The 19,163-nt window shown below is 43.6% G+C and overlaps 1 protein-coding gene across 2 annotated transcripts in view; it reads right to left on the bottom strand.

The window, feature by feature from the left end:
• Positions 1-19,163, bottom strand: part of CABLES1 (Cdk5 and Abl enzyme substrate 1) — a 70,653-nt gene that overhangs the window by 6,962 nt on the left and 44,528 nt on the right. For both annotated transcript variants that reach the window (XM_064435178.1, XM_064435167.1), the window contains 3 exons: positions 10,552-10,651; positions 8,896-9,052; positions 8,012-8,115 (listed from right to left, as the gene is read on the bottom strand). In XM_064435178.1, coding sequence (XP_064291248.1) covers positions 8,012-8,115; positions 8,896-9,052; positions 10,552-10,651 — 361 coding nt within the window. The remainder of the gene's footprint in view (positions 1-8,011; positions 8,116-8,895; positions 9,053-10,551; positions 10,652-19,163) is intronic.

Genomic DNA, 19,163 nt, shown 5'->3' with positions numbered 1-19,163 from the left:
TAGTGCCCAGCAGTATTTGATGCAAACAAAATAGAGAGGAAAACCCCAGGTTTTTGCCACAGGGTGTTGTTATGGTCATGCATATGCTTTAAAACTTGGGCCATTCTGCCACATCAACACTCCTCAGCCACACCTGCCTCCCTCCACGTGCGTGGATGAGTCTGACTGCAGGTACAGGCAGACAGGGCAGTGCCTCTGAGGTTAAAAATTCATAAGCTGCCTTGATGCTGAAACAGGCAATGTGCTGCCACACCTGAATAAAAGGAAAAGAAGAAAAGACAGCAAGGAGAAGCCTTGCCCTACCCTGGTGGGAAAGCTTTCAATGGAATGTGTGGGCCTGCCTGGTTTTAACCCTGCAGAGGCTGGAAGGACGTATGCACACACCGTGTGGGGCTCTTCAGTGCAGACAGCTTCTCACATGCTTCACCTCACCTGGCAGGGCTCAGACCTCTAAAGCAGAAGAATTAAGATCTTAACAACTTTCCTTTCTTTCCCTGGGATGTTGCAGCTGGCCTGCTTACTCCTTGGTATTGTTGCCAAAGGACCATCAGCAAGCTGGGTGTTGCTGAAGCACAGATATGCTGGGAGTTTTATGTGTTAAGAGGCTTCCTCTCAGTACTGCTACAAGAGGACACTGAAATAAGCCACATCTAATTTAGACCACTGCTGTCTGCTACTCATGGTATAGAAATATGGGTCCATGCTGCTCTTGCTTACAGAGCCAAGAGACACTAACCAGATACATCCTATTAAATGTAAAGATGATTTTAGTTACTACCAGTATTTTTTGGTTGTCTTGGACAATTCTATGAACAGTGAGCTCAGTGTTACCTTATAAAGCTACTTGACACCTTATTTCATGCTTCACTACAAACCTAACTGCCCATTGTTTGTTCTTCATTACCACAGAGCTCATAATTTTATCTTAATTAACTTGCCTTTAGCTCTCTCCAGGTTATCTTCTTCTTTTGCTTATGTGCACAACAGAAACCACTTCCCAACAGAAAGGGCACAGAAGCTGTGCCACACAGCAAGCTTCAGCTGCTTTCACCTCTGACAAGTCAGGGTGGCTCTGGGGGTCACTGTGCAGAGAGCCCTGGGCTCTGCCACTCAGCAGCAGCCCCCTGGGATGCACCTTTCCCTATGGCTGCTTTGCAGGCACCGACTTGTTTTACCTGGGACTCCTCCAGCCTCTGGGAGGGTTGCCAGAATTCAGCTAAATTCTCTTTACAAGGAGAAAAGCTCTTTTTAAAAATTTCATTTAAAGCAAAGCGCTCAGAGGCTTGAGACTAAGCAGACAGCTTAAAAATGAGAACAGTATAGAGGTACAGTTATTTTTAAACACAGAGATTTGTCAATTTTGTCCTGTTGATAAGGATCTCCCCCTCTCCAACTCTGAATACTGCCGCTTCCTGCGAGACAACAGTCTCTACGATACAAATCACAATAATGAAATCCAGATGAAAGCTGCTGTGTGCTGGTTTTGATTCATGTAACAGGATAACGGCAGCATGTTTGAACACACTGGCTCTAAGGCAGCTGTCTCATCTTGTCAGTGCCATGCTGGAGAGCTCAGCTAACTGCCCTCATTCTCAAGAAAAGGATTTGTGCAAGTTTGCTTCTTTTTTTGTCCCTTGATTTTTTTTCCCCTTCATAGCTGCTGTAGAAGCTGGACTTTGAGCAACAGGATGCTGCTTGTCCAGCTGGTACCTACAGAAAGGCATCCTGTGCATGCAGGACCCTGCCCAGCAGAGAAGCAGGCTGAAAATACCCCTAAAAATATCTGTTGAGAGGTAGTTTAAAAGCAAAATTGAATTAGCATCTGTTGAGTGATCAAATCAGTTACCCTCTCAAATGGTTTCTGACCAGGCACAGGTCAGAACAGGTTTCTGAGTATCCCTGTTGCTGGGGCACAACACTTGTGAGGCTACACAGAAATCTTGGGCCCCAACCCTGACCCTGCCCTGCAAACAGCTTGCCACAACCACCAGCTTGCAGCAGCTCCCACTGCTGCCCCTGCCCACCAGTAAGGGAGTGGAGCAAGGCTCTGGGGTGGTCCAGGAAGCCACAAGAACCAGCTGGGATCTGACAGGGGAGGGCTTGGACACAACACCATCCTCCTCTGCCTGCTCCCAGCTCAGCTTCTCTTCTGTTTTAGGGCCACTGCCCTTGAGCTTCCTGCATGTCCCACACAAAGTTCCATGTGAAGAAAAACACATGACTGTCTGTCCAGGACAATTCTGGTATTGCCTGTGTCAGGGCTCTGATCAATAATGATGCTCCAAAATTTTATGAAGGGTTTGTAAGTATTTCCCTAAAAGGAGCACAGCTTTTTTCCATCCAAACATACTTTCTTAAACATAATATTATTCCCTACCAGGCAGGCACTCTGCACTCCTAGAGCTGTCAGACACATGAACAAGGCACTGGGAACTACTAAACTGTCTCTCTCATAGTCTAATCTCCAATGTTTTTAACTTCTGTCATCCAGAACCGTCTGTCTTGTTTCTCACAGCTTATTTGCACGGAACACATTTCAGTTCAGCATTCAGCAATACTCCTTTGTGGGCTCTGCTATGTTCTCTGTGTACAAATCTGTGTATGTATATTTTACTTTGGCGATGGAAGCTGCACAAGACAAATGAAAACCTTGATAGATGGTAGCTGACAGATGCCTGGACAGCATGATAAATGCTTGAGCCCAAGTCTCTACTCTGCACACTTTTTGCTTGGCTGGCAGTTTTGAACTTGGAGCTCAGCTCGTGTATTATTCACAAGCATTTTCAGGCAGCTGCTTTCTCATAGGAAAGCTGTATATATAGTTTCATAAATATGGGAGGAGAGAGAATGCCTGAAATGGTTGGTAAGACTGGCAGGATGAAATATTGTAGAAAATAAATCCTACTTTGGCAGTCAACCAGTAAAAGATGATCTAGCCTTAGATGCCTCTATCTCTTAGCTTAAGAAGGATAAAATCAGAATAAAATAGGTGAATAAAATGAAAGATGCATGATAGGCTCTCTTAGATGCTGTTACTGTGTACCCCTGATAAATGTACTTCACAGAAAGCAGACTGAAGACTGATACCTGAAACAGACTTTTGGCAGGTCACTGATAAGGTCTCAGCCACACAAGAAGTGAAAAGAAGTCAATAACTCTGCACTCTCTGACTAATGTAAATCATCCCATAGATGACCAGCCACGTACCTATCAACAGCCAGTAACCTATTTCATACACTTATGGCTTATGATGCATATATATGAGAAATCCTGATAGACAAGAGACTTCAAACTGTGATGGAAAATGGGAGTGATTCTGAATTATAATTAAAATTCTAAAAAAGGAAGCTAGACTAAAATAAGATGTTTCTGTTGTTACAAAGTTATTAACATTCAAGGACCTTAAACTGAAAGATTTTGAATTTCATAAGGCAAATAGTCCCAAAACTGCCTCTTTGAAATTAAGTACATGGAAGGACATCAGTTTATTTTATATTGTTAACACTCAGGAATTATTCTCAAAATAGATATTTATTGGTGTCTCAGCCAAATATAGCATCAAATGCATAGAGCACAGGATTTATATATGATTATCTACCACTTCTATCCTCTGCTCCCTGAGACTTTTGGGTACAAGGTCAGTAGCTGATAAAGAAGCAGTCTGGAGATACTTAATATACAGCTGCAGAAGAGGCTTGAAGAATAGGGTGACAGCACTGAAGGACACTGGCTGTAAGTGGAGTCTGCCTGACCTTGGTGCTCCTTGTGAAAGACAGAACGAGAGAACGGCAGACCAGATGCATTATATCATCATGCAGGGCTTTTGTTAGACCAAAGGGCCAGGGCAGCAAGCAGTTCTAATTTTAAAATCACACTGGAGGACTAATATTAAATAACGCAGCCCGGCTGTGCTCGCCACCAGCGCGGTACCTGGCAAGTGCAGCCTGGCACACAGGCACTGCAACAGCTCTGCAGAGTTTTGTGACCTGCTTCTCTTATTAGTGGTGTGGAGATGTCAATTTGTTTTTATATTAAACCAACACAGTGACATTGTAGCTCAGTAGCCAAGCCTATTCCACATGTATCCCCTGAGCACAGATAAATGGATATTTCAGGGATGCACCTACAGAATGGGTCACTCACAGTCAACGTGCTGCTGATCTGGACTTTTCTTCTTCTGCTGCAAGTTTTGGCAGCACACAGTGACCAGCTAACATGCTCCTGTGCTTCTGTGTTACCAACAAAAGAAGCAGTACTGCAGGATCAGCCTCGAGTTTTGTTGAGAATGAGTTTTGTACCTCAGCACAGAAGGAGTTTCTGCTGGAAAGAATGCAGAGAGACCAGGGGGGCACTGACGAGTCTGTACATATGCTAGTCAACATGAGAATCGAGGAAAGAAATTAATGCTTAGTCTGGTAGATAAAGTTCCTGTTCTAGAGAGATTTAAGAATCTGCACGAATTCCTGTTTTAGCAGTATCAGCCAGGAAGACATCTGTTAACTATGACATGATGTTTCCCTTCCCCCCCACCCCCCAGCATGAATTTTTTCTACCTCTTACTGTTTATACTGCAGCAGAGAGTGCAGACTCTCCTACAAAGACAACACAAAATGAAATAATTTCTCCAGGGCAGACTAGACTTTAAATACAACTAATGCAATTAACAGAAGCCATACAGTTGGTATTGGGAAAGTACTGAAGAAGGCAATTTGTGGGTATTATTTCTAGAAATGCAACAGGGAAGTGTATGCTCTCTTAAGCCTGAGACTTCACTACAGAAAAAACTAAATCAAACCAAAACAAAAAAGAACAAACAAAAAAAAAACCATGCAAAAAAAAAAAAACACCAAAAAACCAACAATGACAACAACGAACCCACAGAAAGCAAAAAACAAAAACCAAAAAAACCAAACCAGACTAAAGCAAAAGAACTTCTGCTTCCCCAGAGCTCTCTTCAAGGAGGAAGCTCAGCTTCTCCTTGAAAACAGCTGCGGACTTGCAGCTAACACTTCTCTCCAAGAGTCAGGGCTAATTCAGCTCAGTAAAATTAAAAGACTATAAAGTCAATGTCAGTGATGATAAACTCAGGCTCCACAAAAATCGAGCACACAGAGTGCTAGCTGCACGTATTTCTGAGTAAAGCCGAAACCGGACCACACATTTTGTCTGTCCTGTGCCTCGGGATAAAGCCTGCAGTGTTTACTGATGCAGCACTCACACAGACCTCAGCAGAGCTTTCCCAGTGAGCGCAGAATCCTGGCCTAGGAAGCACAAGCCAGGCTCACGGGAGCAATAGCAGCGCATGCAGCTCTATCCCGCAGGCAGTGACGCAGCCCAGCATCCACTCCTCTTCCACACCTTCCCCCCATTAATTGCTCTGACATCCACCAGGAGGGGTGAGGGGAATATCGACAAGCTTGCAGCTGTCGAGCATTAATGCTAAATCCTGGCCAAGCACCGAAACTTTAATGACAAGCTGCAGCTCTCTGTGCACAACAGAACGCTGGGCGCTGCCATCAGAGCCAGCAGCTCTCGAGGCAGCAATCACAGCCGCATCCCGCCCTGCACCGGCGGCTGCTGCGGCCTCTGCGCCCCTCTGGCACAGCTCTGGCACTGCTGCAGGGGCTGTGCGTGCTCAGGAAAGGACCACAGGTCTCTCGCTGGCCCCAGACTGCAATTTGCTTTAATTGCAGTGTGAGCTGATTTTTATATTTGAGGGGGAAGAACATGATTTGAAATTATAAGGCTATTACGCGCCTGCTCACACTGAAGAGAACTGCAGGGAGAGGGGGAGGGGATGTCAGGAGAGTCAGGAAAGTCTAAAACAGATGTGAGTAAAGTTTCCTACACAGCCAAAATGGCCCTATATTCAGCCCTGTGCACAAGCCCTTGCACAAACTGAAAAACCTGCAAGCTCCTAGGATACTCTAGCAATACTTTTTCTCTCTTCTCTTGGTTGAAGGAAGCACCAACAGCCTGTAAAATCTTTCAGCTGAGCACTGAAGAACAACCATCTGCCCCTTAGTTCCTTGCAAAGCCATGCAGCTCCTGCACAGGATCACAGCTATGCTGCTTTGGCTGCAGGCAGGCAAAACCCCGGCTGAGAGAGCCCTTGGCACCTGCCTGTGATCTACCTCACAAAAGAAACAGAGCACTTAATGTCCTTCAACCCTCTCTTAGATTAGTGCCTGCCTTCAGAAAGGGAGGTGGGAGTCCCACAGACCCTCAGATAGTGCTGAGAAGTGATGTCTGGAAGGGTACATTCAGGGAAAAAACCCTCAGCTGTCAAAGAAGACATCATTTCAGACACAGCAGTAATTAACCCTAGAGAGAATTAAAAGGCAGGGAGACCCCTGTCAATGCAAATATATTCTAGACAAACAATGACATTGATTTTAAAAACTGTCCTTGAAGTAATTTTTCACCTTTAGGGCATCCAGTCATACCCCTTGTCAAATCCCCAGGCAGCTTCTTTTTACAACAGAAGTACAAATATAAGACTTTGAAATGCTGTGGACAACCAACATACAGAGAAGAATGGCACTGAATACCCACTCCTGGATGGAGAACTCCCTTGCAAGATGCCATCCTGCCTGCTTCATTTTCACTCATTTAACCATGTCCATGAGAACATCAAGCTAAAAGGGGATCAAAGGTCTCAGGTGATTCTAGGGGACTTGTACTGCCTGGCAGACACTCGCAGCCTGAGGAAGGTCAGAAACACAGCCACAACTGCTACAGCTATGTTCCCTTTGGATGTTGGCTAACAATGGCTTTCTCCTTGAGGGAAGACAGTTCCATGACTGTCCATGACAGTAACCATATCAAAACCTGACAAATATTTTCCCACACAGATGTAGTTGCTATAAAAGGTTGTCACTTTGTGGGTTGGCAGCCAAAAAGTAACTCGCCAGCCGTTAAAGGAAAACTGGTAGCAAGTAAGCAGAGGACACTCTGGACTTCCCATTTGAAAACCTAGAATAAACACAGCCTTAGAACTCAATTAAGGCTCTGTGGGCAACAGATAGAACATTCCTGTTAGCATGGAGATAATCTTCCATCCACATGAAGCACTTAGAGCTTATTTTGAAGAAGGAGCACCCATGAGCCAAATTACCCCTAGGATGGGGGGCAGATGAGAACATACAAAAACTGTATCTTTATATAGATTAGCAGTTTCTTAAATAATGTCTTCTGTTCCAAATTAAACAAGAACATGGACAACACTTTAGACCTCAGTGTTTCAAATCCTATCATATCTGTATATAGATAAGAGAAGTAGGTCACCACTTTGGGGAAAAAAATAATATTATCCCTACTGCCTACTGTTACCCTGGATGTACAATCCAGGCAGATACATGCTCACATGTGTATGACTGCACTGCCTCTTGCAACAGTCCTGCTAAAATAATCTATAGACTTGGAGCAATCAAAAAAAGGCTACAGAAGTATCTCACCACAGAAAACAATCAGTCAGAGCACAGACCACGGAACAATTATGTCTCTGTGTTGTTAAGGGTTTGGATATAGTGGGAAATATACAGACTCTGCTCGTAATTGCTGCAATTAAAGGAAGGACTATCCCATGGTGAAATAAATACCTGGGAAACCAAGCTGTTCAGAAGACTGAATGATTAGCATCAAAACACAGCGTAGCTTCATGACTTCAGAAAAACCCCAATGGGCATCCTCCTATTTTGTAATAGGTGCCAGTTTGAGGAAGTATAAATTTTCCTCTGAATGCCAGAGAATGAGTGCATTGTTTGAACAAGCCTTTCATCTAAAGCATTTATGAAATACAGCAGTAATAAAAGTGTTTGCTTTTGTAATACCTCCACGAGTTTGTTTTAACATGCCTCGAGAAGTAACTGTCATTTAGAACAAAGCACTCTGAACAGCTCTTATTAGCAGATTAAAAATAATAACAGTCTTCTTAAAATACGGCCAAATGAAACCTCAACCTTCAGAACTTTGTTACGGGAATTCCTCTGTCATACATAGAGTCACTTACCATATATGAAGGAAATATTAAAACCCGCTTATGTTTGCCACATGGCCACTGGGGATCATCTAAAAGATTTGGGTCGTATTCAACAAAGTCTCCGAGGTCGCTACCTATAAAATAACAATTTAGATGTAGAATTTTGAAAGGAATTCATTGCATCAAGACATCTCTGAACTTAACAGAAGTGGCAAATGAGTTCACAGATAATGCACAATATTACCTCCATGCAAGATTTTTTTAAAGAGATGAAAAATTGTTCTAAGTCTTGACAACTGTAAATATTTCTATATTAATTTGCCAAGACATAGAGGACCTAGAGCTTACACATTACCTGCTAAATGTGAATTTAGGGCTTAGAGAACTGCAGAATTATATTAGGCTCCACAATGACTTTTATTCTCGGCAACAAGTTTTCATCTGTTCAAGCAGATGTTTTGATTTGTTTCATTTATCATGCCAAAATATTTTAAGCATATAGTGCTTTGGCTTATGTTTTGTGTCCGGTTTTGTAAACACAGCCCTTTCCAGCCTAACAAAGGTCACAAGTGGAATTTACACCTTCAGCTTATGACTACTGTGTTGCCACTGTAAATTTTCCATAGCAAAGGAAGGTAAGGACAAGCCTGATGCAGGAGGAACAAACGATGCTGATGACAGGAGGAGGCACGCTGGGTGCCATTGGGGCTGTCAATACCACCAACGTGCTTGTTTATTTAACTTCTATCCTCCACAAGCAAGCTTTCTAAGCAAATATGGAATAAGCTGTGCTTCACCCACAGCAGAAGACTGTATTTTATTTAATTTAAGCTAATGGGGAGACTAAAACACGTCAGTCCTTTGCAATAGCTGCCTACCAACAGGGTATTAAAAAGAGCTACTTGAGAAATTACCTGCATCAATGCTCCCCTGGGTGCTGTTAGCTCTTCCCAAAGAAAGGCTACGATGGCTTGCATTGCGAAATTGGGAGAAAGATGACGTGGAGTCTATTGTGTTCCTCCGAGTTCCCAGAGCATTGGTGGGAAATAGGAACTGTGTATAAGAAACCGTCTAAAAAAAAAGTCAGAATGGACAGACAGTTACTTTCAGCCCAGCTTGGATGCAGTGGGATGCTTTTGGTGCACTGCAACTTAAAGCAAGAGAAGGCAAACTAATGGAGGATTTTCTGGATTTAGTAGCTAGGCACAGATGAATATAAACCAGCCACCTACATTTGCTTCAGTGCAGTCAGTTTATTCATGTAAAAATGCTTTTGCAAAGGCATTAATTCTTCAGCAAAACAAACACACACACACACACACAAGCTCTAATACACTGGATTTACAAAATCCTACTCAAGGGTCAGATTTAAAAATACATCAGTTTGGTCAGGTTTTTTCCAGTGGGCCTTCTCTGTATCACATTTCAGCAGCTTCTTTACTGAACTAGCATCATCTATATGGGTCCCTCAGCACACAGCTGCCAGAGGCAAATCATTTAAACACTACTAAATTGAAGCACTTTCTCTGCTATTTTTCTTTCTCAGGACTTTGTCTGGCAGAGTCTTATTGATGTAATAAGTGAGCTCCAGTCCACAGCAATCATTGTGGGAGATCATTTACTACCCCCCAACATGGACTAAGTGTGAATGAGTAACTTGTGACATAATTATTTTTAGAGTGCACTGATTCTCTGCTTGTACCCCTGGCCAAGAAAAAGCTATGCCTTGCTTCTTGTTGGCTCATTTTCCAACAATAACATTGCATTGAAGAAAAAAAATGAGTTTGAGACTCTAGACTGGTTTACAAGGAGGTCAGAACACGTATCAAATAAAACATGTGGCATGTGAGCTTTCATTATTTATAAGCAGACAGATTGTCCTCAGGAATTTACAGCCTGTGGTCTGGCCTGACACCTGGTTAGGTGAGCACAACACATGTAGCAGCATTGACCCAGGGCCTTTAAATCTATAGATGACAGCAGTCTGAGTAAAACTGGACTGTAGAAAGTAAATCAGGCTTTCAGGAAGAAATGTTTTCTTCTACAATTAAAACTGTCTCTCCTCTATATATTTATTTAAAATCAATGAGTTCCCTAAAGATTCATATTTGCTTATTCTATTCAAGTGAATGAGCTTCTGGATTTTGAGAGACTCATCAGCCTTGTGCCACTGTCTTCCTGCTCTCTGGAAAAATATTGAGCAAAATGTTATTAAATACAATTGAAAGCAAATAGAATTACAGCTACAACTCTCACCAGAAATTATTCTCAAGGTCCTGACAATCACTGCAGTGATACCTCCTGCTAGAGCAAGGGGAAGGCTGTGTAATTCAGTAATACTTTACACACTCAGACATTGCCAGAGGCAAATTTCTTCAAGGATACAGAGTTGTCTGCATTGACAGCTTGGGCAGTCCTCATGAGTTTCTGCTAAGCTTATTTACAGTTGCACATTCTGTGCTTTAACCACTCTGTTACGCTGCATGTTGTATTTGCGCTTGTTATTAGTTAAGCCATTTTTTCCCCTTATAACATAAAATCTAAGGGAGTAGGAACTGAAGCATCCCCACCTTCCCATCTGCTCCGAGCTCCACACCTTCAAGACCAATTATCTCTTTCAGACACACTCCAGCAGAATGGCACTGGCGTCCACCATCCAGCTTCATATCCCTGGGAAGCAGAAAGAAGAGCAGAAACAGCTCTTAATACACACGCCGTGTTCACCTCCCACCACCAAATGCTGAAACAAGGTGCAGCATTAATCCAGACACACCATGCAAAGCACAGACCAGACAACTTTTCCTATGGGAAGCACTTTTGTTGTCTAAAACACCTTCTAGAGAAAAGCCCCACTTTGTTCACGGCTGCAGCTCCAAGTCCAGCCTGTGGTGCAGAGCCAGGTTCCCCATCGCTGGGTACCTCTGACAGGACCTGGCACTGGGAAGGAACTGGAAGTCATACACACTTCAGGTGAGATAGAACAATCCAGCCTGAACACTTGACTGCCATATATCCAGCAGGCAGATGCTCCCAGAGCACAGCCCCTATGTGAAACAGAGGTAATTTCCTGTGGAAGATTCCAGGAAGGATATCTGCTCTTTCAAGAACACAGGAGAGTGGCCAAAGCCCAGTGACCTTTCTGCTGGAGGCTGCCAGGAGAAAGCCAGTTTTCCATGACCCTGGCATGGAAACTCAGGGATCTACTTTAGAAGGACTGACCCACCTGGCATCTCCCATTTGGAGATAAATGAGATGCCTGAGACAAGCAGGCTGTATCTCATGCTTTAGCATCATGACCAAAATGTGAGCAGAGGTAAAAAAGACTAGGAGCAAATCTGTGCTTCACAAATGACAGCTGAAGGAAATTCCACAATATTTATCTTGCAATATTTTCCTGCCTGGCTGCTGCTGGGGTCCAAGTGTGTGCTCAAAACTCCGTGTGGGAGAGATGATGACATGGACGCCAGGAGAAGCCCTGCAGACTCTTCACCCTGTCACAGGCTGGGCTATCTCCTGCTGTGATATACAATACACCCTGTTTCCAGCCTATCACACATTTTATTTCTCTGAAACGTGGCCATCCTGAGCCCCCCGTAAGTTATTTACCTCACTGCTGGAAAAATCCAACACATCTATCTTCTGGAAAATATAGTTCAGTGATAAAGGAAAAGACTGTATCAAGTTTCTAATCCCAACAAAGTCCTCTTAGTTTCTTGATTTGAGTTCACTTAGCACAGTGTCATATTATCATTCTTGTTTCCTGATATCATGTTACTGAGGGGTTGGACTAATAATTGTGTAAAAATAGCTCTCTGTCAAAAGCATGGTATTAGCCTCTCTGCTCCTGCACAGAAAGTGCTTAAGGAAACTATTTTTCACAGAGATAAATACCAAATTGTAATTATTTCAGCAGGTTTCTATGAAACAAAACACACAACCTGAGGAAGCCTCTGAATCCCAAAATGAAAACAAATATCTGAACTACCTCAAATCATAACATTCCATCCCATTCTTTCCATTCAAGACCCCACAGATACAGAGCAAGAAATTATGCTGTTACAACTCTGAAAACATGTCATGGAGAAATTTTTCCATGTAATTAACAGACATGGACAGATAACTCTGCCACTCATCAAATGGAAATCCATCACCCTTTGAAGAGCCAGCACAGCAGCTTTAAGAAATAAAAAGCAGCTCTGAGGACTGGAAAGAAATCAGTGCTTTTGAAGCAGGGAGCTGGGTCAGCTGGCAAGCACGAGCACACACAGAAATGATTCCTGGACATCAGCTGAAGATCGATGGACACTATTGCCTCCACTGCCCATCCTTCTGATGTTTCTAAAGAGGATTCTCCTTTCAGGACCTTGTGAACAACACTGCAGTAATTCTCCCTGTTTTGCAAAAGGTACTAGGGGTGTTCCCCTTCTCCACATATGCTCTATATTTCTAGAAATTATATGACTGCTTGTGTTGTAAAATGGAGTAATAAAGTGTTACTGTTTGGAGAGAAATCTGTCCATAAAACACAGAATTAAACTCCCTCTCTTGAGGAAAATCAGTACTAAACAATGTGCAGTTTCTTATGAGCATACAAACGGAAAGGCTCATCCTGGCTTATACACATCTTCCTCTCTCTTGTAAAAGATCTTGGTTAACACCTCATAAGGAATTCCTAAGCAACTTTACTGTATCCTTCTTGAGTTCCCTACCAGTATGATCAACAGCAAGCTAATAAAATTTTTTGCATGACAAGCCTTTATTTTTTCCCCTCACTTCTATTAAAGACAAAGAGCTCAAGAAGGTCGTGGCAAAGCTCTTGGTGGGAGAGCAAGCCCAAAGGCTGCCAGCCCCGTGCTGGGGGGAGCCCCAGCACAGCTGCGTCCTTCACACAGCCCCAGCATCCCAAGAACAACTAGGAAAGACCTCGGGGATGCTTTCCCTTAGACCACTCCACATGGGTGAGTCGTGTCTGGGCAAGGGTCAGGACGGTTGTTTGGGTACAGCCACTGCACTGGTGTGGCCACCCACTGCCACCAGGTTTTTTACATGTCCTTACATAGCATCAGAGTCAAAGGGTCCCATGAAGCAGGAGCATAGGGAGGACAGGTACTTCATAGAAAAAACAAATCAAGCTTTCACTGTGTTTAAGTTATTTAAATTACCAATGCAACTGAGGAACTGCACAAACCACTATCCAGTAGTAAATGGTGCTTAGAAAATGCAGAGAAGGAACAACAGTCCTTGCCAAAGAGGCATTTAAGTAAAGAAAACTTCCTTCCTCCTCTTACTCAGTTTTGATTTTCCTGCTTTATTTCCAAAAGTGCTTTTTAGGAAAATTCAAGGAATTCAAGCAGACCCCAAATCCAAAAATAAACCATGGGAACTTAATTTTACTACCTTCACTTTATTTGAGCAGGGAAAGCTTGAGAAAATGAGAAGATCAGGGATAACATTTCCTTAGGAGGCAAAAAGCTAGATCTCAGTTTCTGACAAAGTTTGGGGAGTTACCCTGATTTACATCAATGTCAAACTCTAGACACTCTGTTCATGAATACCATTTCTGGAAGACTGAGCAGTGTTAGAAACTAGGTTCAAAACTGAACATATTGTCTCAGTTATCCATGAGAGCAGAATGTTGAGGAACACATGAAGTACAAGTAGCTGGGCTCACAAGCTGCAGACTGAGATGCAGATTGAAATGCAGAGCTCCAGGCCTGAGAAGAGAGCTGCCAGCCTTTGGGATAACACAGGGCATCATGGTGGGTGACACCAGCCAGGTGAACGGACACTGGGAAACGCAGGAGAGCTGGGAATTGCAGCCTTTTGGGTAACAAAGGAGATGAAAACCAGTGAGCCAGCAAGGTGGATGGACAGAAGAGGGGGGCAGGAGCCAAAGACTCAGGAGGAAGAGGAGACTTCCAGAGACTGTGAGAGTATAAATACCAAGGGGCTCCCTGGTTGGGAATCCCCCTCAGAGGCACTAGCTCTGGCTGTTCCTGTGTTACTGCACTGTGAATTAATGGCTTTGGAACAAGATGGAACAAGACATCTAGGACTTTGTCATGGGAAATCTGGGGTTGAACTGCTGAGGAAACCTGGTCTGAATGGGGTATGTTAGGAGTCAAGTGGGGACCCACTGGGTCACTGGAGCCACCCACCATGAAGCAGTTTCAATGCCAGCAGTGAAAGTCTCTGACATTGGAGTGTGACCAGCACTCTCCTGAGCAGTCAGACTGGGAAGTTTCCTTAGCAAGAAAAAAAAAAGACAGTTTCTCCATCTAACAGAGTTCACAGGTTTTCTAGGGAACCATACCAGGTGACATGGGATCCCAGATTTGTTGTCAGATGGTGAAAAGTTTTACTGCACAGATAGATAAGGATCAAAAGAAGCAATCTCATCATGTCTTTTATGAGCCAGGCCAGGATTAACAGAGTATAAATTGGATGCTGTTACCTTTGGAAGTATAACACTTCTTTAATGAACCAAATGTTATGCTTCGACGTGATCTACAAAGTCCCATGCAACACTCCTGCTGGGCACTTGCTCTTTAAATGACAGTAACAGTTGAGCACTCTAACCTGTGAATAATTTAGGAGTCCATGAAATATTAAACAGACTTCTACATACATGAAAAAGCCTTCTGCTTATTGCAAAAAGGAATCTGATAATTGTTGTTTAGAGATGTCAGCCTTCTGTGCCTGTATTTTATGCTTAGCTATTCCCCTCACACTGCTAAGATTTATTCTAAAAGCAAAAGAGGTTCATGGGACATCAAGAAAAGATGCCATTCTCATCCGTCAGTGTAAATAATTTCTACTTATCATCTGTTTATAGAGACAAGGACAGTGAGAGCTCTGGAAAAGATGCACTGCCAGTCAGACTAGCAGCAGATCTCCCACTGCCTGAAACTGCCTGCTATAATTGATCAAGAGCTTTCAGATCCTAATGCCATTAGTGTTTCCAGAACAACTCCAGCTGCAATTTACAGGGAGAAGGAGCAAAAAAAACTCTTGGAAAGATGGCTCTAATGGGTCAGCCTCCTTTTTCTCTCTCCAAAGATATTTAGCTGTCAGCATGCCAGCTCTTTCCCTGATGTTTTGCCCAACACAGAGTAAAAGTTCAAAATTTAAACTTACTAGCTTTTGGAGATTCATTGGTCAATTTCAATCTAAGGGAACAGGACTCACAAGAATGAGCAACAGTGGCTCTACAAAATTCATACATGAGATTATGAGTTTTGAAATGTCCTACTGTGAGGAAAAAAACTTCAGATTTATGTGTCTTTCTGTAAAGCTAATATTTGCTTGGTTTCATTTTTTGTTCAATTTGTGAGAAGCAGGGAAAATGGGAAATGGTAAAGAAATGCAGGGATATTTCAGCTTCCCTGTCACAGGCCAAAAACAGATAGTTGTTCTTCCCCAGGCCTACAGAATAATACATGCTCAGGAAAAGCACTCAAGATTGGTGACTTAATCAAAACTGCCTTGCATACAAAATCTGTTGGGGAAGAACAGCAAGGAACTCGGTAACAAATCTGAAGGATATAACAGAGTATCCTGCTTTGCTGTCTGCTTATTGCTGCTATCCATATGGCAATTTAGATGCTCTCATTTCTCCTGTAAATATTGCCCTGTTTTCCACACTCACTAACCTGCCAAATAACTGATGGCAGCAAGACAACCACACAAGTCCTTCTTTTCGCCTCATTTTGCATATGGCTTTCTTACCCAGTTTAAACACTAAATATGAACAAAGATTGCAGAGTTTAGGAAAAGAAGGCTGTTGGGAATGCCAGGTCTGTGGAGCAATTGATCATTTCAGTCAGATATTATTCGGGGCGATGGTACTGAAAACCTCTTGCTCCTGGCATCATTAAACATATTGTCCTGGCCAGCATTTAGTTAAATCTGAAGTTAAATTCAGCAGTGACTTATCTTTAGAAACTGGATGAAGCTGGTTAGTAGCATTTCTGAGAAGGACACAAATTCTTTTTATCTAGTGACTTGCTGCTTTACTTCAGAAGAATGGTCTGTTTCCTGGGCTTCCATCCATTTGATTACTCATACTGCATTATTTCCTTTAGCTGGAGGCAAGTTCTGTCAGATGAGTACCTGTATTTTTGTCAAGACAGCAATATTCAGCAGCTATGCCTGCTGCAGGTAAATTTCTAAACACTTAATGAATTCAATGCCACAAAGAAGAAAAGATGAGGTGAACTGGCCATCTTTATAAGGATGTGCACTATCTGATGCTCTGAGTTCTCTGTCCTGTAGCTCATCACCTCCAGCCCCTGCTGTCAGTCAGTCACTGCGAGCCCAGGTCTGAGTGCTCTTGTAAGACTAATCAGGCTGCAGTGCTGCATTTGTGTCATACTGCCAGCTTTCCTCCTCCCCCAGGTCCTCCAGATTCATCTTCTGGACAGGACTTCACAGAAACTTGGAAGCTCTTAAAACAGCTCTTACAACATCACAAAAAATATAATCAGAATAGGTACTATTTCAATCTGTGGATGCTTTTGCCATTGATAAAAACAAGCCTAAAAAGTGTCTCTTCCAAAGCACATTTTTAAATCATGAAGCACAACAGTGTGTGCCAAAGATGAAAAACAAACCACACGTCAGAACTGCAAACTAACTGCAATACCTTTTATTTTTGGGGTGAAAAACAACACAGTACTGCAAACTAACTGCAATACCTTTTATTTTTGGGGTGAAAAACAACACAGTACCTTCTTCCTCCTTTTTAACACCTCTAACTGTGACAAACAAACATTGCCACTGTCCTTTTTTGAAACTGCTTAGGCTATACTAATGAGGACTGGATTGTTCTCACTTGGCTGCAAGGATGTGCAGACCATTTTTGCAGGGCAACACATCCTGCTGGCCACGTGGAGCAACTTCAACAACACCTGTGAGCACTGCCAGAGTTGTACCATCTCCTTGGAAGCTGATGGAGAAGTGGTGCCTAGAGGAGCTTCAAGAACAGGCAAGCAATGGAGAATTGTCTCCCTTCTCCCCTGCCCAGGATATCCACTTTTTTCCAGAGAAGGGAGAGTTGAAGCTGCTTCTTTCCTGGCTGGGGCCATATGGAGGGTCCAGAGAGTGCCCTTGCACACACCATGCTGGGAGAAACCCCCAGGAATGTTCCCAGAGAGCCTGGCTGTAACAGCTCCTCTTTAGGGACTCAAGTGTCCAGAGCATGAGCTGCCTAATGGCTAAAAGGATAATATCTGCTGTGTCTGATCCCCGTCTCCTGTCTCAAAGGGCTGAAATCCAATTCACCTCAAACCATCTGGAACCCATCTCCAAAGAAATAATTCCTTCCAAGTCTTATTTAATCCATCTGCAAATGGCTTCACTCTTTGGTTTGCCATGACACAAATCCCCTCGGAGGGCCCAGAGCAGGTCAGCATGTGTCAGGGTGTACTGAGGCTGTGTGTGGTAGGACAGTACCTGCTGCTGACCTCAGGCATCTTCCCCTGTCCTGGAAGTGGAACAGTATCGAGGCTCAAGTTTGCTGTGAGCTTCCACAGTGACAACCAGCCTCTGGCAGAGGAGGTGTGTGCCACAGCAGCTCAGGGGATGCACAAGGTGCACCTCTGCTAAAAATGGGATCCAATTTTCTGCCCATCTACAGAACTAGATGGGTATTAATGCTTATCTGTGGGCAAGGAAGTTAGGAAATGGATACCAAGGCAGTTTCAACACCGTCCACAAAGTGGATCTTACGTCTTTTGGAATATTTAAAGAAGAAAGAGGAACTCTTTATTCATTAAGGCTTCCAATGCATTCAAAAACGAGAGGCAACTGCACAAGCCAAACCTGCAGTACCAGCACTTGCCTCTAACCTGTGCACCACACAATGACTTTGTATGTCATAAAGCCAGACATTCAGGTCATCTTTCTCTGTGTCTGCTAAACTAAGAACAGAGGCAATAACACTCTTACAAGTGCTTTCAAATCACTGTATCACTCCCCTTAGCTATCACTCAGCCCTGCCTAGGGTCTGATGACTTTGGGCTGTAACATCAAGAGGTACTGTAGGGCAAGGAATGCCAGCAGCCAAGATATGCTCAGCACCTCCTTCAGCTCCTGACTTGCAGTGAAGCTTTCCTTACATTGCCTTCACCTGGCTACATCTTGCTCTGCTGGTCTAGATAGAGGAAGAAAAGTAAGCATTTAGGAAACTTATTCCAGGGGCACCTCAAACTTCATCCCCTCATGTACATCTATGGCTCTCTCCCCATACTTCCATTTGTATTGGTACAACCACTTAAAAATCACACTTCAGAGATTTTTGGGGGGGAGTTCTTGCTGTTATAGTTTGACCTCTGCATGCAGGGCAGGCAATTGAAGACTGCAGTCTAGAGTATACTTCTCGCACCTCACTGGTGAGGGGTGATGCTGCTCCAACCACACAGGACAGGTACATAGAGTTGTGACTTCAGAAAGTGCCTTTTACCATGTTTTTATAATGGATCTGTTCCTGCAGACTGTATCTACCAGCAGTGGTAGAGCACAGCTCTTCTGCACTGCCTCAAGTACAGCACGGGCTGACAGCCTCCACAAAACAGCTGTGCCTGGAGATTTCCTCACTGGCCACAGTGCCTGTGAGCTGGAGCAGAGCTGGAGAGGCAGCAGCAGCTCCACTATGTGCTCCTCTCACACGCAACACTTCCTCCTGCCTGCTCATCCATCCTGCTCTCCCACTCCTGCCAGGGCTCTCTTCAGTTCAAATTTCAGATGTGTCCATGGCTCCCTGCAAGGACCTGCTTCTTTTCATTAAATGTTCAGTGATATTTGCAGAACACAAACCAGCTGGGACATCTTACCTGGGGACAGACATCAGCAATCCAGGGATTCAGAGAAAGCAAAGCTAAAGGATGCTGTCATTACAGTACTTCATAAAAGTATCCAGTGTCTCTCCCCCCTCCTACTTCACATCCAAAATGTGCAAGTGAGCAAGCACTGTGCAGCCTGAACAGAGTGGCTACAGTTTATGCTATACTGCCTCATCTGTTCTTTGCACCAGCTGTTCCTGGAAGGAGGTGCCACTGAATTGTTTCCCTCTTCCTGTGATGCTCTGGAAGAAAGACAGAGGGCATTTTTTTAAATCTTGGCTTTTTAGCCAAAGGAATAGGGTTGGATTGTTGTGTACTGGCACTTGCTACCTTCTCATCCC

The sequence above is a fragment of the Passer domesticus genome, chromosome 1, assembly GCF_036417665.1.
Source record: "Passer domesticus isolate bPasDom1 chromosome 1, bPasDom1.hap1, whole genome shotgun sequence".
Taxonomy (NCBI): domain Eukaryota; kingdom Metazoa; phylum Chordata; class Aves; order Passeriformes; family Passeridae; genus Passer; species Passer domesticus.
Note: the sequence above shows the minus strand (reverse complement) of the source record. Positions and strands in the feature narration are given on the sequence as shown.